This window comes from Bombina bombina, chromosome 2 (assembly GCF_027579735.1).
Source record: "Bombina bombina isolate aBomBom1 chromosome 2, aBomBom1.pri, whole genome shotgun sequence".
Taxonomy (NCBI): Eukaryota; Metazoa; Chordata; class Amphibia; order Anura; family Bombinatoridae; genus Bombina; species Bombina bombina.
This window is the reverse complement of record NC_069500.1, coordinates 244396662-244424241: the sequence shown is the minus strand read 5'-3', so window position 1 is coordinate 244424241 and position 27580 is coordinate 244396662. Positions and strand designations below refer to the sequence as shown.

The following is a 27580-nucleotide window of genomic DNA, read 5'->3' as shown; positions in this document are numbered from 1 at the left end:
ACAGTGTTTAAAACAGAGCAATCGCGCTTTCTCTGAAATGCTGGCATTTTGGATAAAATATTAGCTATGGAGTTATCCATTACTGCCGTCAATTGTTGCATAGTAACAAGCATTGGCGCGCTAGAAGTACTAGGGGTCGCCTGCGCGGGCATAACTGGTATAGACACAGAAGGAGAAGATGTAGAACTATCTCTACTTCCTTCATCTGAGGAATCATCCTGGGCAACCTTACTATTTGTGACAATACTGTCCTTACTGTGTTTGGACGCTATGGCACAATTATCACATATATTTGAAGGGGGAACCACATTGGCTTCCATACATACAGAACATGATCTATCAGAAGGTACAGACATGTTAAACAGGCTTAAACTGGTTAATAAAGTACAAAAACCGTTTTAAAACAAAACCGTTACTGTCTCTTTAAATGTTAAACAGGGCACACTTTATTACTGAATATGTGAAAAACTATGAAGGAATTATCCAATCTTTACCAAATTTTCACCAGTGTCTTAGTGCATTCAAAGTATTGCACCCCAATTTTCAAGCTGTTAACCCTTAAAATGTGGAAACCGGAGCCGTTTGCAATTTTAACCCCACTACAGTCCCAGCCACAGCCTTTGTTGTGACTTCAACTATCCCAGGGGGGTATTTCAAGCCTTCTAGGAACTTTTTCAGTGGACATCAGACCCTCTCACATGCATCTGCATGCACTGTACTTAAAAGAAACTGTGCAATAATGGCGCGAAAATGAGGCTCTGCCTAATACAGTGAAAGGCCCTTCCTGACTGGGAAGGTGTCTTAACTAGTGCCTGGCGATAAAAAACGTTCCCCAAATAATAAAAGTGTGAAATCCACTTCAAACTTTAAATAAAAACTTAAATAAACAATCGATTTAGCCCTTAAGAGTGTCCACCAGTTAATAGCCCATAATAAGCCCTTTATTCTTTCTAAGTCTAAGAAAATGGCTTACCGATCCCCATGAGGGAAAAATGACAGCCTTCCAGCATTACACAGTCTTGTTAGAAAATGGCTAGTCATACCTTGAGCAGAAAAGTCTGCAAACTGTTCCCCCCAACTGAAGTTCTCTCATCTCAACAGTCCTGTGTGGGAACAGCAATCGATTTTAGTTACTGCTGCTAAAATCATACTCTTCTTTTAAACAGAACTCTTCATCTCTTTCTGTTTCAGAGTAAATAGTATATACCAGCACTATATTAAAATAACAAACTCTTGATAGAAGAAATAAAAAACTACAACTAACACCACAAACTCCTCACCATCCCTGTGGAGATGCTACTTGTTCAGAGCGGCAAGGAGAATGACTGGGGGCGGAGCCAGAGGGGGAGCTATATGGACAGCTCTTGCTGTGTGCTCTCCGTGCCTTTCCCTGTAGGGGAGGAGAATATCCCACAAGTAATGGATGACGCCGTGGACCGGACACACCAATGTTGGAGAAACAAACGCTTCACTCTCTGGTCTTTTTCATCGATGTTTATTGCTCACAAAAAACTATATCACAGCATTCCCAAACGTTTGGACACCAATTGGTGTCTTTTTCAATGGGTATTTGCCAAAAAAAATTTGTCCCAAAAGGCTCCGGAGCCTTTTGGGACAAAAATTTTTTGGCAAATACCCATTGAAAAAGACACCAATTGGTGTCGAAACGTTTGGGAATGCTGTGATATAGTTTTTTGTGAGCAATAAACATCGATGAAAAAGACCGGAGAGTGAAGCGTTTGTTTTCTTCCTTGGGGTTGAACGTAGATATATATCTCATACAAATTACTTTTTTCTATGCTTCATACTAAGACTACTTACTTCTACAGTTTCTACAAATGTAATGGGGCATTATGCATATACATATATTGTCAAAAATGCTTCCAGTAAAAAGTTATCACTCTTTCAGTGTAAGATTTTTTTTCTCTGCATGTGAAGCATGGATATTCCAGAATATTCTCAGTACACTAGGGCTGCAACTAACTATTATTTTCATAATCGATTAATCGGTCGATTATTTTTTCGATTAATCGACTAATCGGTTAAAAGAAAATCCTATATTTAAAATAAAATCCACATACTGAGTGTTATAAATATAAACTTCCAACTAAAACTTTACATTAAAACAACTGTTGGTCCATCTTTTTAAGCAGCAGAACACATTTTTTTTAATTAAGCAAAACAAAACCACAAACTGTTTGAAAAGAGGTAGAAGTAGAAAGAGAAACTACCACTGTTGATAACATTCTGTTATTCACTCTTTCAGAAACTTTCCATTGAAATGCAAAAATGTCATCATGACCACATGTTCCTGGCTGAGGCTGGCTCTCTTTTTGCAAGCTATTTTGCCTGCAGCAGAGAAGAGGCACTCAGATGGTGTTGAGGTGCCTGAGATGCATAAATAGGGTTTTGCCAATTTTACCAAGGTGGGCTATTTATCTTTGTTAGTTCTCCACCAATGCAAGGGGCCTCTCAAAGTAAGCCTGGCATTCATTTTAACATAAAAATATCTTGAATATATATATATATATATATATATATATATATATGCAGTGGTAAATAACCAGCTATAAGGTTAGGGGGAAAATATTAGTCCACTCTTAAAATAACAGATATATACTTACAGAGGTTGAATTTGGTACATATTACAATTACAATGGCCTCTAGTTATCAGCCAATCGGATTGAGCTTGCATTCTATTGGCTGATCGGAACAGCCAATAGAATGCTAGCTCAATCCGATTGGCTGATTGGATCAGCCAATCGGATTGAACTTCAATCTGATTGGCTGATTGAATCAGCCAATCAGATTTTTCCTACCTTAATTCCGATTGGCTGATAGAATCCTATCAGCCAATCGGAATTCGAGGGATGCCATCTTGGATGACGTCCCTTAAAGGAACCTTCATTCGTCGGTCAGTCGTCGGTTGAAGAGGATGGCTCCGCGTCGGCTCCTTTGAAGATAGCTCCGCTTCGCTACGGATGGATGAAGATTGAAGACGCCGCCTGGATGAAGACTTCTACCGGATGAAGGACCTCCTCTGCGCACCCTGGATGAAGATTTCGGCCCGGTTGGGTGAAGACGGCTCAAGGTAGGATGATCTTCAGGGTCTAAGCGTTTTAGAGTAGGGGTATGTGGGTGGTGGGTTTTAATGTCGAGGGGGTTGTATTTTTTTTTTTTTTTTTTACAGGTAAAAGAGCCGATTACTTTGGGGCAATGCCCCGCAAAAACATAATTTATGTAAGAACTTACCTGATAAATTCATTTCTTTCATATTAGCAAGAGTCCATGAGCTAGTGACGTATGGGATATACATTCCTACCAGGAGGGGCAAAGTTTCCCAAACCTCAAAATGCCTATAAATACACCCCTCACCACACCCACAATTCAGTTTAACGAATAGCCAAGAAGTGGGGTGATAAAAAAGTGCGAAAGCATATAAAATAAGGAATTGGAATAATTGTGCTTTATACAAAATCATAACCACCACAAAAAAAGGGCGGGCCTCATGGACTCTTGCTAATATGAAAGAAATGAATTTATCAGGTAAGTTCTTACATAAATTATGTTTTCTTTCATGTAATTAGCAAGAGTCCATGAGCTAGTGACGTATGGGATAATGATTACCCAAGATGTGGATCTTTCCACACAAGAGTCACTAGAGAGGGAGGGATAAAATAAAGACAGCCAATTCCTGCTGAAAATAATCCACACCCAAAATAAAGTTTAATGAAAAACATAAGCAGAAGATTCAAACTGAAACCGCTGCCTGAAGTACTTTTCTACCAAAAACTGCTTCAGAAGAAGAAAATACATCAAAATGGTAGAATTTAGTAAAAGTATGCAAAGAGGACCAAGTTGCTGCTTTGCAAATCTGATCAACCGAAGCTTCATTCCTAAACGCCCAGGAAGTAGAAACTGACCTAGTAGAATGAGCTGTAATCCTCTGAGTCGGAGTTTTACCCGACAACATAGGCAAGATGAATTAAAGATTTCAACCAAGATGCCAAAGAAATGGCAGAAGCTTTCTGGCCTTTTCTAGAACCGGAAAAGATAACAAATAGACTAGAAGTCTTTCGGAAAGATTTAGTAGCTTCAACATAATATTTCAAAGCTCTAACAACATCCAAAGAATGCAACGATTTCTCCTTAGAATTCTTAGGATTAGGACATAATGAAGGAACCACAATTTCTCTACTAATGTTGTTGGAATTCACAACTTTAGGTAAAAATTCAAAAGAAGTTCGCAACACCGCCTTATCCTGATGAAAAATCAGAAAAGGAGACTCACAAGAAAGAGCAGATAATTCAGAAACTCTTCTGGCAGAAGAGATGGCCAAAAGGAACAAAACTTTCCAAGAAAGTAATTTAATGTCCAATGAATGCATAGGTTCAAATGGAGGAGCTTGAAGAGCCCCCAGAACCAAATTCAAACTCCAAGGAGGAGAAATTGACTTAATGACAGGCTTTATACGAACCAAAGCTTGTACAAAACAATGAATATCAGGAAGAATAGCAATCTTTCTGTGAAAAAGAACAGAAAGAGCAGAGATTTGTCCTTTCAAGGAACTTGCGGACAAACCCTTATCTAAACCATCCTGAAGAAACTGTAATATTCTCGGTATTCTAAAAGAATGCCAAGAAAAATGATGAGAAAGACACCAAGAAATATAAGTCTTCCAGACTCTATAATATATCTCTCTAGATACAGATTTACGAGCCTGTAACATAGTATTAATCACAGAGTCAGAGAAACCTCTTTGACCAAGAATCAAGCGTTCAATCTCCATACCTTTAAATTTAAGGATTTTAGATCCTGATGGAAAAAAGGACCTTGAGACTGAAGGTCTGGTCTTAACGGAAGAGTCCACGGTTGGCAAGAGGCCATCCGGACAAGATCCGCATACCAAAACCTGTGAGGCCATGCCGGAGCTACCAGCAGAACAAACGAGCATTCCTTCAGAATCTTGGAGATTACTCTTGGAAGAAGAACTAGAGGCGGAAAGATATAGGCAGGATGATACTTCCAAGGAAGTGATAATGCATCCACTGCCTCCGCCTGAGGATCCCGGGATCTGGACAGATACCTGGGAAGTTTCTTGTTTAGATGAGACGCCATCAGATCTATTTCTGGAAGTTCCCACATTTGAACAATCTGAAGAAATACCTCTGGGTGAAGAGACCATTCGCCCGGATGCAACGTTTGGCGACTGAGATAATCCGCTTCCCAATTGTCTATACCTGGGATATGAACCGCAGAGATTAGACAGGAGCTGGATTCCGCCCAAACCAAAATTCGAGATACTTCTTTCATAGCCAGAGGACTGTGAGTCCCTCCTTGATGATTGATGTATGCCACAGTTGTGACATTGTCTGTCTGAAAACAAATGAACGATTCTCTCTTCAGAAGAGGCCAAAACTGAAGAGCTCTGAAAATTGCACGGAGTTCCAAAATATTGATCGGTAATCTCACCTCCTGAGATTCCCAAACTCCTTGTGCCGTCAGAGATCCCCACACAGCTCCCCAACCTGTGAGACTTGCATCTGTTGAAATGACAGTCCAGGTCGGAAGCACAAAAGAAGCCCCCTGAATTAAACGATGGTGATCTGTCCACCACGTTAGAGAGTGTCGTACAATCGGTTTTAAAGATATTAATTGAGATATCTTTGTGTAATCCTTGCACCATTGATTCAGCATACAGAGCTGAAGAGGTCGCATGTGAAAACGAGCAAAGGGGATCGCGTCCGATGCAGCAGTCATAAGACCTAGAATTTCCATGCATAAGGCTACCGAAGGGAATGATTGTGACTGAAGGTTTCGACAAGCTGCAATCAATTTTAGACGTCTCTTTTCTGTTAAAGACAGAGTCATGGACACTGAATCTATCTGGAAACCCAGAAAGGTTACCCTTGTCTGAGGAATCAAAGAACTTTTTGGTAAATTGATCCTCCAACCATGATCTTGAAGAAACAACACAAGTCGATTCGTAGGAGATTCTGCTAAATGTAAAGACTGAGCAAGTACCAAGATATCGTCCAAATAAGGAAATACCACAATACCCTGTTCTCTGATTACAGACAGAAGGGCACCGAGAACCTTTGAAAAAATTCTTGGAGCTGTAGCTAGGCCAAACGGTAGAGCCACAAACTGGTAATGCTTGTCCAGAAAAGAGAATCTCAGGAACTGATAATGATCTGGATGAATCGGAATATGCAGATATGCATCCTGTAAATCTATTGTGGACATATAATTCCCTTGCTGAACAAAAGGCAAGATAGTCCTTACAGTTACCATCTTGAACGTTGGTATCCTTACATAACGATTCAATATTTTTAGATCCAGAACTGGTCTGAAGGAATTCTCCTTCTTTGGTACAATGAAGAGATTTGAATAAAACCCCATCCCCTGTTCCGGAACTGGAACTGGCATAATTACTCCAGCCAACTCTAGATCTGAAACACAATTCAGAAATGCTTGAGCTTTCACTGGATTTACTGGGACACGGGAAAGAAAAAATCTCTTTGCAGGAGGTCTCATCTTGAAACCAATTCTGTACCCTTCTGAAACAATGTTCTGAATCCAAAGATAGTGAACAGAATTGATCCAAATTTCTTTGAAAAAACGTAACCTGCCCCCTACCAGCTGAGCTGGAATGAGGGCCGCACCTTCATGTGGACTTAGAAGCAGGCTTTGCCTTTCTAGCAGGCTTGGATTTATTCCAGACTGGAGATGGTTTCCAAACTGAAACTGCTCCTGAGGATGAAGGATCAGGCTTTTGTTCTTTGTTGAAACGAAAGGAACGAAAACGATTATTAGCCCTGTTTTTACCCTTAGATTTTTTATCCTGTGGTAAAAAAGTTCCTTTCCCACCAGTAACAGTTGAGATAATAGAATCCAACTGAGAACCAAATAATTTGTTACCCTGGAAAGAAATAGAAAGTAGAGTTGATTTAGAAGCCATATCAGCATTCTAAGTCTTAAGCCATAAAGCTCTTCTAGCTAAAATAGCTAGAGACATAAACCTGACATCAACTCTGATAATATCAAAAATGGCATCACAGATAAAATTATTAGCATGCTGAAGAAGAATAATAATATCATGAGAATCATGATTTGTTACTTGTTGCGCTAAAGTTTCCAACCAAAAAGTTGAAGCTGCAGCAACATCAGCCAATGATATAGCAGGTCTAAGAAGATTACCTGAACACAGATAAGCTTTTCTTAGAAAGGATTCAATTTTCCTATCTAAAGGATCTTTAAACGAAGTACCATCTGACGTAGGAATGGTAGTACGTTTAGCAAGGGTAGAAATAGCCCCATCAACTTTAGGGATTTTGTCCCAAAATTCTAACCTGTCAGACGGTACAGGATATAATTGCTTAAAACGTTTAGAAGGAGTAAATGAATTACCCAATTTATCCCATTCTTTGGAAATTACTGCAGAAATAGCATTAGGAACAGGAAAAACTTCTGGAATAACCACAGGAGATTTAAATACCTTATCTAAACGTTTAGAATTAGTATCAAGAGGACCAGAATCCTCTATTTCTAAAGCAATTAATACTTCTTTAAGTAAAGAACGAATAAAATCCATTTTAAATAAATATGAAGATTTATCAGCATCAACCTCTGAAACAGAATCCTCTGAACCAGAAGAGTCATCAGAATCAGAATGATGATGTTCATTTAAAAATTCATCTGTAGGGAGAGAAGTTTTAAAAGATTTTTTACGTTTACTAGAAGGAGAAATAACAGACATAGCCTTCTTGATGGATTCAGAAACAAAATCTCTTATGTTATCAGGAACATTCTGCACCTTAGATGTTGAAGGAACTGCAACAGACAATGGTACTTTACTAAAGGAAATATTATCTGCATTAACAAGTTTGTCATGACAATTAATACAAACAACAGCCGGAGGAATAGCTACCAAAAGTTTACAGCAGATACACTTAGCTTTGGTAGATCCAGCACTAGACAGCGATTTTCCTGTAGTATCTTCTGACTCAGATGCAACGTGAGACATCTTGCAATATGTAAGAGAAAAAACAACATATATATAAAGCAAAATTGATCAAATTCCTTAAATGACAGTTTCAGGAATGGGAAAAAATGCCAAAGAACAAGCTTCTAGCAACCAGAAGCAATGAAAAATGAGACTTAAATAATGTGGAGACAAAAGCGACGCCCATATTTTTTAGCGCCAAATAAGACGCCCACATTATTTGGCGCCTAAATGCTTTTGGCGCCAAAAATGACGCCACATCCGGAACGCCGACATTTTTGGCGCAAAATAACGTAAAAAAATGACGCAACTTCCGGCGACACGTATGATGCCGGAAACGGAAAAGAATTTTTTGCGCCAAAAAAGTCTGCGCCAAGAATGACGCAATAAAAAGAAGCATAATCCCAAATATGAAACTGACTGTCTGAAAAATAAGGAAAGTTGAACATTCTGAGTTAAGGCAAATAAATGTTTGAATACATATATTTAGAACTTTATAAACAAAGTGCCCAACCATAGCTTAGAGTGTCACAGAAAATAAGATTTACTTACCCCAGGACACTCATCTACATGTTTGTAGAAAGCCAAACCAGTACTGAAACGAGAATCAGCAGAGGTAATGGTATATATAAGAGTATATCGTCGATCTGAAAAGGGAGGTAAGAGATGAATCTCTACGACCGATAACAGAGAACCTATGAAATAGACCCCGTAGAAGGAGATCACTGCATTCAAATAGGCAATACTCTCCTCACATCCCTCTGACATTCACTGCACGCTGAGAGGAAAACCGGGCTCCAACTTGCTGCGGAGCGCATATCAACGTAGAATCTAGCACAAACTTACTTCACCACCTCCATTGGAGGCAAAGTTTGTAAAACTGAATTGTGGGTGTGGTGAGGGGTGTATTTATAGGCATTTTGAGGTTTGGGAAACTTTGCCCCTCCTGGTAGGAATGTATATCCCATACGTCACTAGCTCATGGACTCTTGCTAATTACATGAAAGAAAAGCCCTTTTAAGGGCTGGTAAAAGAGCTGGTTACTTGGTAATTTAGAGTAGGGTAGGGCATTTTTTTATTTTGGGGGGGGCTTTATTATTTTATTAGGGGGCTTAGATTAGGTGTAATTAGTTTAAACGTCTTGTAATTCTTTTTTATTTTCTGTAATTTAGAGTGTTTTTTTTGTACTATAGTTTAGTTTAGTTTTAATTTTAGGTAATTTATTTAATGTATTTAATGATAGTGTAGTGTTAGGTTTAATTGTAACTTAGGTTAGGATTTATTTTACAGGTAATTTTGTACTTATTTTAGCTAGGTATCTATTAAATAGTTAGTAACTATTTAATAACTATTGTACCTAGTTAAAATAAATACAAAGTTGCCTGTAAAATAAAAATAAATCCTAAAATAGCTACAATATAATTATTAGTTATATTGTAGCTATCTTAGGGTTTATTTTACAGGTAAGTATTTTGTTTAAATAGGATTAATTTAGTTAATACGAGTAATATTCTTTCGATTTATTAAAATAATATTTAAGTTAGGGGGGTTAGGGTTAGTGTTAGACTTAGGATTAGGGGTTAATAATTTTAATATAGGTGGTGGCGGTATGGGGGGGGGCAGGATAGGGGTTAATAAGTTTAATATAGGTGGCGGGGTCCGGGAGCGGCGGTTTAGGGGTTAAACAATTTATTTAGTTGCGGCTGGGTCCGGGGTCCGCAGGATAGGGGTTAATAAGTTTATGTAGGTGGCGGCGGTATAGGGGGCGGCAGATTAGGGGTTAACATGTTTAATATAGTTGTGGCGGGGTCAGGGAGCGGCGGTTTAGGGGGTAATAAATTTATTTTGTTGCGGCGGTGTAGGGGGGGGGGCAGATTAGGGGTGTTTAGACTCGGGGTACATGTTAGGGTGTTAGGTGCAGACGTTTCCCATAGGAATCAATGGGATATCGGGCAGCAGAGAACATGAGCTTTCGCTATGGTCAGACTCCCATTGATTCCTATGGGATCCGCCTCCTCCAGGGCGGCGGATTGAAATTTAGGTACGCTGGCCCGGAAAAGTGGCGAGCGTACCTGGAAGTAGTTTCATAACTACCAAAAGTAGTCAGATTGTGCCGAACTTGCGTTCGGAACATCTGTAGTGACGTAACCATCGATCTGTGTCGGACTGAGTCCGGCGGATCATAGGTTACGTCACTATATTCTACTTTTCCCGGGCAGTAGGCCTTGATAACTAAGGCAAATCAGCCTTGCCACAAATTCCAGCGTATTTGCGGTTGACGGCTTAATAACTAGAGGCCTATATATCAGTAAAAGGATACAGCCTTACACATGTATCTATAGAGTACATATAATCAGCAATAGCATATAACAAACGCCATCAATCTAGGGCTAGGTGTAAATAACAATCTCAGCACTAAATCATGCAAAGCATAGTCCCAAATCACCTGATTTAATATAAACAATCCAAATTATGACTCCTATTTTATTTCTGGGTTGCACATAAGACGGAGTAGATGTAAACTTAAAAAGAAACCTATAATTTCCTGAAAAAGTTAAAAGTAAACATCTGTAGACGTCCTTGAGGCTAAGGGCATTTCCATAAAACACAATACCATGTGCAGGAGCTCATCGGAGTGAAGCAGTTTGTGCTGTGCACAGACCAACTAATTGCAAACCAACTAATCGATTGAGATTCGTTGACAACTATTTTCATAATCGATTATGTCGATTAGTTGTTGCAGCTCTACAGTAGACCATCGTTTTAAAAACTGTAGGCGCTCAGAGAGCCAGCAGTGTTTGTATTATGTCAGCAAGGATGCAAATTGAGTTACTGATGATACAAGCACCTTAGGTTCTCTGAGCAAGTGCTGTGTTTAAGTATGCTCCGTCCACCAGCATTTTAAAAGCAAATTTATGCTAACCTGATAAATTAATTTCTTCTACGATATGACGAGTCCACTGATTTCATCCTTACTTGTGGGATTTATCCTCCTGCTGACAGGAAGTGGCAAAGAGCACCACAGCAGAGCTGTATATATAGCTCCTCCCTTCCCTCCACCTCCAGTCATTCGACCGAAGTTAGGAAGAGAAAGGAAAAGCCAAAGGTGCAGAGGTGACTGAAGTTTATAAAAAATAAAATATAATCTAAATCTGTCTAAAAAATGAGGGTGGGCCGTGGACTCGTCATATCGTAGAAGAAATTCATTTATCAGGTAAGCATAAATTTACTTTTCTTCTAAAAGATATGACGAGTCCACAGATTTCATCCTTACTTGTGGGATACAATACCAAAGCTACAGGACATGGATGAAAGGGAGGGACAAGACAGGAACCTAAACGGAAGGCACCACTGCTTGAAGAACCTGTCTCCCAAAACCAGCCTCAGAAGAAGCAAAAGTATCAAATTTGGAAAATTTGGAAAAAGTGTGAAGAGAAGACCAAGTTGCAGCCTTGCAAATCTGTTTAACAGAAGCATAGTTTTTAAATGCCCATGAGGAAGCCACAGCCCTAGTAGAATGAGCCGTAATTCTTTCAGGAGGCTGCTGTCCAGCAGTCTCATACGCCAGACGGATGATACTCTTCAGCCAAAAAGAAAGGGAGGTAGCCGTAGCTTTCTGACCCCTACGCTTTCCAGAAAAAACAATTAATAATGAAGATGATTGACGTTAATCCTTAGTCGCCTGCAAGTAAAACTTCAGGGTACGGACCACGTCCAGGTTATGTAACATACGTTCCTTCTTAGAAGAAGGGTTAGGACATAATATTAATCAGGAAATCGTTGTTCCTTCATTCTTATTAGAAACAACCTTAGGAAGGAAACCAGGTTTGGTACGTAAGACCACCTTATCAGAATGGAAGATAAGATAAGGCGAATCACATTGTAAGGCTGAAAGCTCAGAAACTCTATGAGCAGAAGAAATGGCAACCAAAAACAAAACTTTCCAAGATAACAACTTAATATCTATGGAATGCATGGGTTCAAACGGAACCCCTTGAAGAACACTAAGAACTAAATTCAAACTCCAGGGTGGAGCAATTGGTCTAAACACAGGCTTAATTCTGGTTAGAGCCTGACAAAAAGACTGAACGTCTGGAACATCTGCCAAACGTTTATGTAACAAAATTGACAAAGCAGAAATTTGTCCCTTTAAGGAACTCGCTGATCACCCTTTCTCCAATCCTTCTTGGAGAAAGGACAGAATCCTGGGAATCCTAACTGTACTCCATGACTAGCCCTTGAACTCACACCAAAAAAGATATTTATGCCATATCTTATGATAAATCTTTCTAGTGACAGGCTTACATGCCTGAATCAAAAAACCTATGACCGAATCAGAGAATCCCCGCTTAGATAAAATCAAGCGTTCAATCTCCAAGCAGTCAGCTGCAGAGAATTTAGATTTGGATGTTGGAAAGGACCTTGAATGAGAAGATCCTGTCTCACTGGAAGTTTCCATGGAGGCAGAAAGGACATGTCCACTAGATCTGCATACCAAATCCTGCATGGCCACGCAGGCGCGATTAGAATTACTGAAGCTCTCTCCTGTTTGATCTGAGCAATCACCCGGGGAAGGAAAGAAGACAGTGGAAACACATAAGCTAGGTTGAATGACCAAGGCACTGCCAAGGCATCTATCAGTTCGGGCTGAGGATCCCTCAACCTGGATCCGTATCTTGGGAGCTTTGCATTCTGTCCAGACGTCATTAGATCCAACTCCGGTCTGCCCTATCTGAGAATCAGTGAGGCAAACACCTCCGGATGGAGTTCCCATTCCCCCGGATAAAAAGTCTGTCGACTTAGAAAATGCGCTTCCCAGTTGTCCCCTCCTGGGATGTAGATTGCTGACAGATAACAAGAGTGGGCCTCCGCCCACCAAATTATCTTGGATACTTCTGTCATCGCTAAGGAACTCCTTGTTCCTCCCCGTTGATTGATGTAAGCCAGTGTCTTAATGTTGTCCGACTGGAATCTGATGAATTTGGCCAAAGCCAATTGAGGCCACGCCTGAAGCGCATTGAATATTGCCCTCAGTTCCAGAATATTGAATGGAAGTAGAGACTCCACCTGAATCCATACACCCTGAGCCTTCAGGGAATTCCAGACTGCACCCCAGCCTAGTAGACTGGCGTCTGTCGTCACTATCACCCACAAGGGTCTGCGGTAACACGTCCCTTGGGACAGTTGATCCGGCGACAACCACCAAAGAAGAGAGTCTCTGGTCTCCTGGTCCAGATTTATGAGGAGATAAATTTGCATAATCCCCATTCCACTGTCCAAGCATGCACAGTTGCAGTGGTCTGAGATGAAATCGAGCAAACTGAATGATGTCCATTGCCGCTACCATCAATCCAATTGCCTCCATGCACTGAGCCACTGATGGCCAAGGATTGGACTCAAGAGCTCAGCATGTATATAGAATCTTTGACTTTCTGACCTCTGTCAGAAAAATCTTCATGTCTATAGAATCTATTAGAGTTCCCAAGAAGGGAACCCTTGTCTGTGGAATTAGTGAACTTTTTTTCTAGATTCACCTTCCATCCGCGAGTTCAGAAATGCTAACACTGTGTCTGTATGAGATTTCGTTAGATAAGTCGACGCCTGAATCAGAATATGGTCCAGATAAGGCACCACTGCTATTCCCCACAGTCTGAGAACCGCCAGAAGAGACCCTAGAACCTTTGTGAAGATTCTGGGTGCTGTGGCCAACCCGAAGGGAATAGCCACGAACTGAAAATGTTTGTCCAGGAAGGCAAACCTTAGGTACTAATGATGATCCTTGTGGATAGGAATATGCAGGTATGCATCCTTCAAGTCCACGGTAGTCATATATTGACCCTCCTGAAACATTGGTAAAATTGAGCGAATGGTCTCCATCTTGAAGGATGGGACACTGAGAAACTTGTTTAGACTCTTGAGATCTAAAATGGGTCTGAACGTTCCCTCTTTTTTGAGAGCCACGAAAAGATTAAAACCCATGTCCCTGCTCTAGTCTTGGAACAGGACGAATTACTCCCATAGTAGAGAGGTCTTCTACACAATGTAAGAACGCCTCTCTTTTTATCTGGTCTACAGACAATCATGAAAGAAGAAACCTCACTCTTGGGAGAAAACTTTTGAATTCTAGTTGATACCCGTGTGTCATGATTTCCAGTGGCCAGGGGTCCTGAACGTCTCTTTCCCAAGCCTGGGCAAAGAGAGAAAGTCTGCTCCCTACTAGATCCAGTCCCGGATCGGGGGCCGCCCCTTCATGCCGACTTGGTAGTAGCAACGGGCTTCTTGTTTTGTTTACCCTTGTTCCAAGCTTGGTTGGGTCTCCAGACGGACTTGGCCTGAGCAAAATTCCCTTCCTGCTTTGTGGAGGAAGAAGAGGAAGAAGAGGGTACTCCTTTAAAATTCCGAAAGAAAGGAAAATGATTGTTTTTACCCCCTCAATTTAACATTCTTATCCTGAGGTAGGAGATGACCCTTACCTCCAGTGATGTCAGAAATGATTTCCGTCAGGTCCGAATAGCGTCTTACCCTTGAAAGGAATAGCCAAAAGCTTTGACTTAGATGACATATCAGCAGACTAAGACTTTAACCATAGCGCTCTACGTGCCAAAATGGGAAATCCAGCATTCTTAGCAACTTAGCAATTTGAAAGGCGGCATCTGTGATAAAAGAATTAGCCAGCTTGAGAGCCTTAATTCTATCTAAGATATCCTCTAAAGGAGTCTCAGTTTTAATTGACTCTTCTAGGGTAGTCAAACCAAAAGGCCGCCACAGTTGTAACTGGTACAATGCATGCCGTAGGTTGCAAGAGGAAACCCTGATAAACAAACATTTTCTTTAGAAGACCCTCCAATTTCTTATCCATAGGGTCTTTGAAAGCATAGCTGTCCTCAATAGGAATAATTGTACGCTTAGCCAGGGTAGATATAGCTCCTTCCACCTTAGGGACTGTTTGCCAGTAGTCCCGAACAGTGTCAGATATAGGATACATTTTCTTGAAATTAGGAGAGGGAGCGAACTGGATAACCGGTCTGTCCCATTCCCTCTTAATAATTTCCGCAATTCTCTTAGGAACCGGAAAAACATCAGTGGAAGCAGGCACCTCTAAGTATTTGTCCAACTTACACAACTTCTCTGGTGGTACCACAATAGGGTCACAGTCATCCAGAGTCGCTAAAACCTCCCTAAGTAAGAGACGGAGGTGTTCAAGCTTAAATTTAAAGGATATAACGTTCGAGTCTGTGTGAGGTAACGCACTTCCAGATTCGGAAAGCTCCCCCTCAAATAGAAGATCCCTAACCCCCCAATTCAGATCCCTGAGAGGGTACATCGGAAATAGCAAACAACGTATCAGAGTGATCAGCATTCACATTGTCCTCTGTCCTACTGCGTTTACCCTGTAACACTGGCAACTTAGATAACACCTCTGTATGGGAAGTTGACATAACTGCAGCCATATCCTGCAGAGTAAATGAATTAGACGCGGTTGAAGAACCAGGCGTCGCTTGGGTGGGCGTTAAAGGTTGTGACACTTGGGGAAAAGCTGGCGGTACACCCCGATTCCCTTCAACCTGAGAATCATCTTTACACACATTTTCTTTACATAAAATTTGTGCTTTGCATTGTAAGGCCCTCTCAGTACACAAGGGACAAAAAGTCAGAGGGGGTTCCACAGTGGCATCTAAACACATAGAACAAGGAGTTTCCTCCTCACTGTCCGACATGTTTCACTAGCAGTACTGATAATAGTCATACCTTGCTAAATATTGAGTTTTGATTCTACTAAAAAACGAAAAAAATTAATACCAAAAAAATTGTACTGCGCCTTTAAATTTTAAAAGCGCAACTATTTTACTGAAAACTTCAAAAACACTTTTTAGCCTGAAAAAAACTGTTTTAATGTGCCTAAAAACGCTCCTTAATATTGCATTCACTTGCAAGATAATCCCAAACACAATATTATCACTCAGAACATAAATATTATTTATTCAATTTATTGGCCCCTGCACCTGTGGCGCCTACCTGCCCCGGAATGAACCTGTTGTCCGGATATATTGAAAGGACTTATCGAGTGCAGACAACTTAAGCCTCCAGCCTCTGCTAGCTATGCGATGTCGATGAAGACTGCGCGAAGGAGCGCACGAAAATAGGCCCCGTCCACCGTGGGCGTACTGTATATTTTGACTAGGACCCGCATGGGTCCAAACAAACATGCCTGACAAGAAATAAAAATATGCGCCCTCCTAATGCAGACCAAACCCCCTGCATCCAGACATACCATAAACCACTTTAGTCTCCCAGCGTCAAGCCCAAACATAAGCCACCAAGGACTTTATAACTTCTGGCCATAAAATAAGTAAATAAATTAATAGAGGGATTTCAGGTACACAATATCCATTTTTCTTAGTGCATACTGCTTACCCTTTCCCATATAGGGGACAATGTAAGCCTGTTCTGATATATCAAGTCTCCCCAGAAAACAAAAGATTGAACATACCTCAATGCTGCTTGTAGCAAGACACCGTTCTCCACACTGAAGATTTTCTTACACTACCTTCAGCTGCGCTGTGGGAACCATATGGATCTTAGATAATGTTTGCTAAGATCATCAACATCAGGGCAGAAAATAATATATCTCCACTCCTCTTGGGAAGCAAGAGACTGACGATTTCCCCCTGAGAAAAATAGCACTCTCTGGCACTATTTTAAAATAAAAAACTTCTTGATTGAAGAATCTAAACTAACACCTCACTTTACCTCTTCCTATTACTAACACAGGCAAAGAGAATGACTGGAGGTGGAGGGAAAGGAGGAACTATATATACAGCTCTGCTGTGGTACTCTTTGCCGCTTCCTGTTAGAAGGATAAATCCCACAAGTAAGGATGAAATCTGTGGACTTGTCATATCTTGTAGAAGAAATACCCTTGAAAAAGCTATAGCTTATACTATAAGCATTTTTGTTAATACATGTATATTGGAAAAATGCTTCTATTCAACAGTGAAATGCGCCTGTGTCCATTCCAAATTTGGCTAGAATGCCCCTATAAGTTTTAAATTCTATGATATGTGATGTCAGTAATAATCTCAGAAATGATGCACTGTGTCATATAAATCAATGTCAGCAATGATGGCATTGAAGATGTCATTAGTGAAATAATATATTAAGTCACAAATATGTCACATGGGTTACTAGTTTGCTTGTACATGTGACTGAACTAAAAAATTCTAGAATTTATGCGAGTTGTTCACCTATACATTTTTAGTTGTTGCATCTGCAGTGACAAAAACTGGCAGCCGTTATATATTAAAATAAATAAAAACAAACAAACAATACATTAAAAAGTTTAATTACCTGGAAGAGCTTTCTTTAGAGGAAATTTTGTAAAACCCTTGATAGGACTCTGACAAGTTGGCAGAGTACTCAATCGTAAGGACATATTCTATCCCCTTTGTTAAAGTTTCAGGCATAAGAAAAGCAATCTCTTCAAACGTTGGATATTCTAGAATTTCAGCTTGTATTATTTTTCCACCTCCTATAGTAACATTTGCATTTGAGATTTTGAGATTGGAGCTGTGAAGAATGATGTTCTTGGAGTCCTCTGTGACATTAAGTTTTATCTTGACAAGACCATTAAAGAGACTGGTAGTCAGATTTGGGTACAATGTAAGTTCATAATGTATAGGTAGAATTGTTCTAGGAAGTCTACTTTTTGCCCATGGGAAAACACGTCCATTAGTTGCTATAGGATATACAAGTTCCATTTCATGTTTTTTTATATGGCAGCCTTCTTTGGTAAAGGTACATTTTGGAAGCAGGTAAATTACAATACTTAAAGAGACTGCAATCACAACAACTACAGCACAAACAATGACTGTCCTGACAGAAGGCACTGGACATAAACCTTCTTGAACCTGTCTGTAGTTTGTGCCATTATTACGGGGACCTGAGTTCCTGTTCATAAAAGACATCCCTAAAAGTTTTGCAGAAGATTCATAATCTTCTTCATCGTCATCCATCTCATGCTCTCCCAGTCCACGCACCAGCAGTCGTGAGCTTCTTGGCTCATATTCTACATCTTCAGATTCTAAAGGGTTTAAGGATGGTTCCTTTGCTAAATCAACTACGTCGGGTTCTTCTTCAAACATACTGTTTTCTATCATATTCCTTGGCAACTGTGCCCGATCTGAGGGAAGAAAAGGGGGGGGGGGGGGGGGGAGTAAGTCTAAATTTATCAACTTATTTAACCAAGCCAATTAAATTACAACAAAAAAAATGATGGCAGACTGGAGTTTGATGTCAGTCAAATAAATAATTTTTCTAGTAAAATGTTGATATAAAAAGGACAAGCAAGTAAAAAAAGAAGAAAAAGAAAAAAAATCATCTTTTTAATCATTTATATTTTTTAATAATTTTAGTTATGTCTGTCACATGCCGTTGACATATCAAACAAGAGCGACAGCAGAGCTATAAAAAGGAGGTGTGATACATATTTGAATAAAAACATAAAATACACAGTGAAAAAAAAATTACGAGGCTACTCAAAAAAATTTACAATATAGGAGTTGATTCTTATAGAATGAACAAAGAATGAGGAGTAATAATTGATAGGTGATACTTAAGATAGGTGATCTAAGACAAAATAAACCTAATATAAGAGACCATGTGCAGTACCTCTTTTAAATACAGGAACATTTTCATGAAGGAAAAACAAAAAATAACCAAAAAATAAATAAGTGATTAATGTTAAAAAGCTTCTGGTAATTTAACATAGAAATTTTTCAAAACTAACACTACAATTGAGTGGTTTGTGCAAAAGGTTCTTTTATATATGTTCTTAATTAGTCTCTGCAAAGAGAGAAGACGGTTACACTCATTAGGCCGTTTAACATATAATCCATTAAAGTATTTCTTAAAACTTGAAGCCAAAGGCTATTAATCTTGCAGATTTTTATACAAGCTTTTTTTTTTTTTTAACAAAGAAAACAATTTTATGAGAGCACTTAGAGGTGTTGAAAATTGGAGGAAGGATCTAACAACAAGGTAGATAATTCCAGAGCAGAGATGCAGTATTACAGAAGTTCTGAAGGCCTGAGTAAAAGGGGATAAAATGAGAGCTAAAAGCTAAAAGGATACATTAAAAGTGAATGGGTGGGGATGGAATATTTTAAATAAAGTAAGGAGGTGCAGAGTTTGCTTTGTAAGCAACGTTTGGATTTTTACTGGTTTAAATCTGCAGGCTAAGTGATACATCTGTAAGAAAATGTTTAATGTCAAAATAACATTTACAGGAAAAGTGCACAAAACAAATAATGAAAAAAAGTGTTTTTTTTAGCTATGAGTATTTAAACATTTTAGTATTAATTATAACACTTTGTCTGATTTTCTCCACAAACGTCCACTGATAAAACAGTCTTTTTTGAAGTCAAAATGTTAATGGCACATGGGTTGGGTATTGGTTAATTCTGAACCATATCAACTAAGGTGTACAGAATAGTGTCTGGTAATAGTAAGCAGCGGAAAATAGAGGGCATGAGAGAAGGGCTACACTGGATTGCAAATTTTCAAATTTCCTAGGTTTAGGATGGATGTGGGGAACAATAAGGCTGGGGGAATTAGAGGCTCTGGTAAAAAAAAAAAAAAAAAAAAAAAAGGATTAGAGACATACAAGATACTACAGAAACCAGAAAAATCAAACTCTATTGGCAGTCAAATTGCATGGGAGAAGACTTTAAAAAAAACTCCCATGCACATCACGTATACCCCCCAACTGTCCCAATTTTCGCAGGACAGTCACGATTTTCGGGGTCTGTCCCGCTCTCCCAGGTTGCTTGCCATCTGTCCCGCATTGCCCCATGTATTTTTTTTTTTAATTCTATTGGGCCCATACTCAGAAGCAGCTGTCTTTTCTCTCCAATGGTTAGATACCTGTTAGATTCCCTGTGGAAAAGGAATGGTGTGTGGGTTAAGCAGGAGAAAAAAGGCTGTATACCCTCTGACTTCAGGTAATTGTGACCTCTAATGTGTGTAAGCTATGTAGTGTGTGTGTGTGTGTGTGTGTGTATCTGCATGTATAAGTGTATGCTGTGTAGTGTGTGTGTGTGTGTGTGTGTGTGTGTATCTGCATGTATAAGTGTATGCTGTGTAGTGTGTGTGTGTGTGTATCTGCATGTATAAGTGTAAGCTATGTAGTGTGTGTGTGTGTGTATCTGCATGTATAAGTGTAAGCTATGTAGTGTGTGTGTGTGTGTATCTGCATGTATAAGTGTAAGCTATGTAGTGTGTGTGTGTGTATCTGCATGTATAAGTGTAAGCTATGTAGTGTGTGTGTGTGTGTGTGTATCTGCATGTATAAGTGTAAGCTATGTTGTGTGTGTGTGTGTGTGTGTGTGTATCTGCATGTATAAGTGTAAGCTATGTAGTGTGTGTGTGTGTGTGTGTGTGTGTATCTGCATGTATAAGTGTAAGCTATGTAGTGTGTGTGTGTGTGTGTGTGTATCTGCATGTATAAGTGTAAGCTATGTAGTGTGTGTGTGTGTGTGTGTATCTGCATGTATAAGTGTAAGCTATGTAGTGTGTGTGTGTGTGTGTGTGTGTGTATCTGCATGTATAAGTGTAAGCTATGTAGTGTGTGTGTGTGTGTGTGTGTGTGTGTGTATCTGCATGTATAAGTGTACGCTATGAAGTGCGTGTGTGTGTGTATCTGCATGTATAAGTGTAAGCTATGTAGTGTGTGTGTGTGTGTATCTGCATGTATAAGTGTAAGCTATGTAGTGTGTGTGTGTATCTGCATGTATAAGTGTATGCTATGTAGTGTGTGTGTATCTGCATGTGTGTGTGTATCTGCATGTATAAGTGTATGCTATGTAGTGTGTGTGTGTATCTGCATGTATAAGTGTATGCTATGTAGTGTGTGTGTGTATCTGCATGTATAAGTGTATGCTATGTAGTGTGTGTGTGTATCTGCATGTATAAGTGTATGCTATGTAGTGTGTGTGTGTGTATCTGCATGTATAAGTGTAAGCTATGTAGTGTATGTGTATCTGCATGTATAAGTGTATGCTATGTAGTGTGTGTGTGTGTATCTGCATGTATAAGTGTATGCTATGTAGTGTGTGTATCTGCATGTGTAAGTGTAAGCTATGTAGTGTATGTGTATCTGCATGTATAAGTGTATGCTATGTAGTGTGTGTGTGTATCTGCATGTATAAGTGTATGCTATGTAGTGTGTGTGTGTGTGTATCTGCATGTATAAGTGTATGCTATGTAGTGTGTGTGTGTATCTGCATGTATAAGTGTAAGCTATGTAGTGTATGTGTATCTGCATGTATAAGTGTAAGCTATGTAGTGTATGTGTATCTGCATGTATAAGTGTATGCTATGTAGTGTGTGTGTGTATCTGCATGTATAAGTGTATGCTATGTAGTGTGTGTGTGTGTGTGTATCTGCATGTATAAGTGTATGCTATGTAGTGTGTGTGTGTGTATCTGCATGTATAAGTGTAAGCTATGTAGTGTATGTGTATCTGCATGTATAAGTGTAAGCTATGTAGTGTGTGTGTATCTGCATGTATAAGTGTATGCTATGTAGTGTGTGTGTGTGTATCTGCATGTATAAGTGTATGCTATGTAGTGTGTGTGTGTGTATCTGCATGTATAAGTGTATGCTATGTAGTGTGTGTGTGTGTATCTGCATGTATAAGTGTAAGCTATGTAGTGTATGTGTATCTGCATGTATAAGTGTAAGCTATGTAGTGTATGTGTATCTGCATGTATAAGTGTATGCTATGTAGTGTGTGTGTGTATCTGCATGTATAAGTGTATGCTATGTAGTGTGTGTGTATCTGCATGTATAAGTGTATGCTATGTAGTGTGTGTGTGTGTATCTGCATGTATAAGTGTATGCTATGTAGTGTGTGTATCTGCATGTATAAGTGTATGCTATGTAGTGTGTGTATCTGCATGTGTAAGTGTAAGCTATGTAGTGTATGTGTATCTGCATGTATAAGTGTATGCTATGTAGTGTGTGTGTGTATCTGTATGTATAAGTGTATGCTATGTAGTGTGTGTGTGTATCTGCATGTGTAAGTGTATGCTATGTAGTGTGTGTGTGTATCTGCATGTGTAAGTGTATGCTATGTAGTGTGTGTGTGTATCTGCATGTGTAAGTGTATGCTATGTAGTGTGTGTGTATCTGCATGTGTAAGTGTATGCTATGTAGTGTGTGTGTATCTGCATGTGTAAGTGTATGCTATGTAGTGTGTGTGTATCTGCATGTGTAAGTGTATGCTATGTAGTGTGTGTGTATCTGCATGTGTAAGTGTAAGCTATGTCGTGTGTGTATCTGCATGTGTAAGTGTAAGCTATGTCGTGTGTGTATCTGCATGTGTAAGTGTATGCTATGTAGTGTGTGTATCTGCATGTATAAGTGTAAGCTGTGTAGTGTGTGTATCTGCATGTATAAGTGTAAGCTATGTAGTGTGTGTGTGTGTATCTGCATGTGTAAGTGTATGCTATGTAGTGTGTGTGTATCTGTATGTGTAAGTGTATGCTATGTAGTGTGTGTGTATCTGCATGTGTAAGTGTATGCTATGTAGTGTGTGTGTATCTGCATGTGTAAGTGTATGCTATGTAGTGTGTGTGTGTGTATCTGCATGTGTAAGCTTATGCTATGTAGTGTGTGTGTGTGTGTATCTGCATGTGTAAGCTATGTCGTGTGTGTGTGTATCTGCATGTGTAAGTGTAAGCTATGTCGTGTGTGTGTATCTGCATGTGTAAGTGTATGCTATGTAGTGTGTGTATCTGCATGTATAAGTGTAAGCTGTGTAGTGTATGTATCTGCATGTATAAGTGTAAGCTATGTAGTGTTTGTGTATCTGCCTGTATAAGTGTATGCTGTGTAGTGTGTGTATCTGCCTGTATAAGTGTATGCTGTGTAGTGTGTGTATCTGCCTGTATAAGTGTATGCTGTGTAGTGTGTGTATCTGCCTGTATAAGTGTATGCTGTGTAGTGTGTGTATCTGCCTGTATAAGTGTATGCTGTGTAATGTGTGTGTGTTTGCATGTTTAAAAAACAAAAATTGTATTCAAAAGACATAATTCATGTATCAATGTACATTGCTATTTGTGCAATATTAAGGTGGAAACATGCATATGTAGTGGCAATATAGTTTTTTCCCTATAGCCAGGGAACCAATGGAAGCAATCGATGCATAGGGATTAATATGTTAAAGAAAACAGTCTCTGTTTGTTTATATAGTCCCTGCCCCCAATTTAGAGAGAAAAAAAAAGTGCCAGCCTGAGAATTCCCATTTAAAACCCAAATTAAGGCATTTATTACAAAAGTGATTCTATTCATTTTTTAAACATGTAGCTACCTGTATATGCAGAAATGCTTCTAGCAAGCATTACATACCTTTTCTGAGAACTCATACTGTGTGTATGATACAGCAAATACATACAAATAAATACTTGGAGTGTAGATGAAAAATTATATTTAAAAAAAAAAAAAGCTGGGGAAATGAGAAGCAATAAAAAATTAATGTAAACATAAGGGAGATAAATAAATATACAGAAAGATCCCATTAAATAGTTTAGTTAAAGGGATACAAACAGAACTTTTTTTCTTTCATGATTCAGATAGAGCATGCAATTTTAAGAAACTTTCGCCTAGATTACGAGTTTTGTCAGTAAGGCTGTGCGGTGTTAACAAGCATTTTATTCTCACCGCTCACTTAAGACAACGCTGGTATTAAAAGTTTTTACAAACCCGGCGTTAGCCGCATAAAAGTGAGCGGAGAGCAAAATTTAGCTCCACATCTCACCTCAATACCAGCGCTGCTTACGTTAGCGGTAAGCAGGTAAAACGTGCTTGTGCAAGATTGCCCCATAGGGATCAATGAGGCTGAGCCGGCTCAAAAAAAGTCTAACACCTGCAAAAAAACAGAGTAAAGCTCCTAACGCAGCCCCATTGATTCCTATGGGGAAATACTTTTATGTCTACACCTAACACCCTAACATGAACCCCGAGTCTAAACACCCCTAATCTTACACTTATTAACCCCTAATCTGCTGCTCCGGATACCGCCGTCACCTACATTATACTTATGAACCCCTAATCTGCTGCCTCCAACATCGCCGACACCTACATTATATTTATTAACCCCTACTCTGCCGCCCCCAATGTCGCCGCAACCTAACTACAATTATTAACCCCTAATCGGCCGCCCCCAACGTCACCGTCACTATATTAAATGTATTAACCCCTAAACCTAAGTCTAAACCTAACACCCCATTAACTTAAATATAATTTAAATAAATCTAAATAAATATTTCTATAATTAACTAAAATTATTCCTTTTTAAAGCTAAATACTTACCTATAAAATAAACCCTAAACTAGCTACAATATAACTAATAGTTACATTGTATCTAGCTTAGGGTTTATTTTTATTTTACAGGCAACTTTGTATTTATTTTAACTAGGTACAATAGTTATTAAATAGTTATTAACTATTTAATAACTACCTAGTTAAAATAAATACAAAGTTGCCTGTAAAATAAAAATAAATCCTAAGCTAGATACAATGTAACTATTAGTTATATTGTAGCTAGCTTAGGGTTTATTTTATAGGTAAGTATTTAGTTTTAAATAGGAATAATTTAGTGAATGATAGTAATTTTATTTAGATTTATTTAAATTATATTTAAGTTAGGGGGTGTTAGGGTTAGACTTAGATTTAGGGCTTAATACATTTAATATAGTTGCGGCGACGTTGGGGGCGGCAGATTAGGGGTTAATAAATGTAGGTAGGTGTCGGCGATGTTAGGGACGGCAGATTAGGGGTTAATAAAATTTAACTAGTGTTTGTGATGCGGGAGTGCGGCGGTTTAGGGGTTAATATATATTTTATAGTGGGGGCAATGTCCGGTTCGGCAGATTAGGGGTTAAAAAAATATTTTGTAGTGTTTACGATGTGGGGGGTGCCTCGGTTTAGGGGTTAATAGGTAGTTTATGGGTGTTAGTGTACTTTTTAGCACTTTAGTTAAGAGTTTTATGTTATGGCGTTAGCCCATAAAACTCTTAACTACTGACTTTTAAATGCGATACCAGTCTTGACAGGAGAGGCTGTACCGCTCACTTTTTTGCAGACTCGTAATACCGGAGTTATGCAAGTCCCATTGAAAATATAGGATACGCAATTTACGTGGATTTGCGGTATTAACGAGTCTGGCCAAAAAAGTGAGCGGTACACCTGTCATTTCAAGACTCGTAATACCAGCGGGCGTTAAAAAGCAGCGTTAGGACCTCTTAACGCGGCTTTTTAATCCTAACGCACAACTCGTAATCTAGCCGTTTGTATTTTATCACTATTATAAATTTTGGTTTGTTCCCTAGGTATCTTTATTTGAAAAAGCAGGAATGTAAGCTTAGGAGCCAGACCATTATTTTGGTTCAGCAACTAGGTAGCGCTTGCTAATTGGTGGCAAAATATAGCTACCTATCAGCAAGCACTACCCAGGGTTCTGAACCAAAAATAGGCCGGCTTCTAAGCTTACATTCCTGCCTTTTCTAATAACGATATAAAAAGTACGGAGAAAAATTGATAATAGAAGTAAATTAGAGCATGCAAATTTAAGCAACTTTCTATCTGAATCATAAAAGAATAAATTTAGGTTTTATATCCCATTAATTGTGAATTCCCTTATAATATATATATATTTTTTTTTTTTTTTTTTTTTAATAAATAAATAAAAGATAGCAGCACTGGAACATAGGAATTCCGCAATAGGTACATAAGATCATTCTACTGCTCTTCAACCTATTAGAACGACTATAGAACAGCTGCTATCTTGAGGGCGTGTCCTAGCAGCGAACCTGAATGGTCGCACTCTCCATGAGCTCCAGTGGATTGACTAATAATCCGCCGATTATTGTCTATTTTTTTACAGCTGAAGTACAACTCTGACCATAACAATATTATATTGCCCTATATTGAGCATACCACTGTCTTTCGGCTGTGTTTGTGAAACCAAAGCCCAGGATTGGATTAGATAGGCCTGAAGCGGCGGCTTGCAACAGGCAGCGTTTCCCCCTCGGTACACCGAGGTAATTGACCACAACGGACAAAATATCCCTAAATAATACAGGATAACACGCAAGACCTAGCATCAACTCGCATCTAAGATTCTACTTGCTATAGATACATATCCGATGGCAACTATGGCTGCTGAGACCATGTGGCAACGCCATGATGCGCACTTCCAGAAAATTGAGATCTTACTACAGAAGCTGTTGGATAAAGCACCATCGGAACATATGATACAGTTCCTCTACCAGAAACAAGCATCTATACTACCGACTATTGAGTCTCCAGAAACCAGGCGACAGACACGCAACGCACTAAATGTGATAAGTCAGAAGGTTGGTGTTGATGTACAACTGGACCTCTTGAAAAATCAACACGACGCAGAGAATGCACCAACTATGCCGGTGAGTGAACCGCGGCCAGCTGACTATCCTGTAAGTAACCGACCGCATAGAAGGCCTAGCTGTATGGACGCCATTTTTCCCTTACCGTGTGTCCCGCGACGTGGCACAGAGCATCCAGAGGTGTCATGCGGCCTTCACACGGCATCATCCAAGCTGGCGTCGGCATCGGGTAAAGCAGCGACGACAAAGGTAAAGGGGACTCCTGACATAACACCTCAGACAAAAGGCCAGATATTGATGTTCGTGGGATTGAGGGAGTTTGTGGGGTGCTCCTGGGAGACTACGGCCACTAAATTGAAATACCCCGGGCCTGTTTTTGAGAGCTGTAAGCGATCTGAGGATATATCCCAATTGATTGATAACTTGCAATTGATGAATGCCCCGGGTGGAGCACTCCTTGAGGAAGGCTTAAGATACTATCTCCCCCCGGACTAACTATGGGACTTTTTCTGACTCCCATCTGGATATTGAATTTGGGGGATATTATCGCAACAATGACTTGAAACATACTACCACTACTTTGCCTTATAACAGCAGGACATTAACGGTATTCAGAATAATTCGTTTGTTTTTTCATAGTTTAGTATTAGAATGTTATCTTCTATTATGTTTGAATATATTTAAAGAGTTCATCAATTGCTATCTGGGGACTACACAACTTGCAATGCTTTATACTACCATCCATATTAAAATGGCTGTGCGGTGCTATGACATACCATAGTGGGACATATAAGCTTATTTGGCGTAATTCATGTAATGAGTATGGATTTCTCATAGCTTGACATTTAAATGGTAAATAGTACTATCTTACGTTTTTATCAATTAGGGGAAAATATTGGTATGCTATAGCTCTAACCATTATTTAAAAGCCTTAGACCTGGTAACACTATATATCGTCAACCAGACCAGAATGATTGTACAATAAGCATGGTTACTATCATGGCTATTGCCACATTTATAACACTCTCAAATGCAGGACTAAAAGAATACAAGCACTGTATCCTGTGGCTAGTGGCCAGAGCTGCAGGACGTGAGCACAACACATATTAGCTGAAGTCTTTGCAAACAGAGGATCATAATATGGCACTG

General features: G+C 39.3%; 1 protein-coding gene across 1 annotated transcript in view; it reads right to left on the bottom strand.

Annotated features, from left to right (window-relative positions):
• LNPEP (leucyl and cystinyl aminopeptidase) overlaps positions 1 to 27580 on the bottom strand; it is a 538618-nt gene that overhangs the window by 358842 nt on the left and 152196 nt on the right. The window contains exon 2 of the mRNA XM_053701508.1: positions 17355 to 18186. Coding sequence (XP_053557483.1) covers positions 17355 to 18186 — 832 coding nt within the window. The remainder of the gene's footprint in view (positions 1 to 17354; positions 18187 to 27580) is intronic.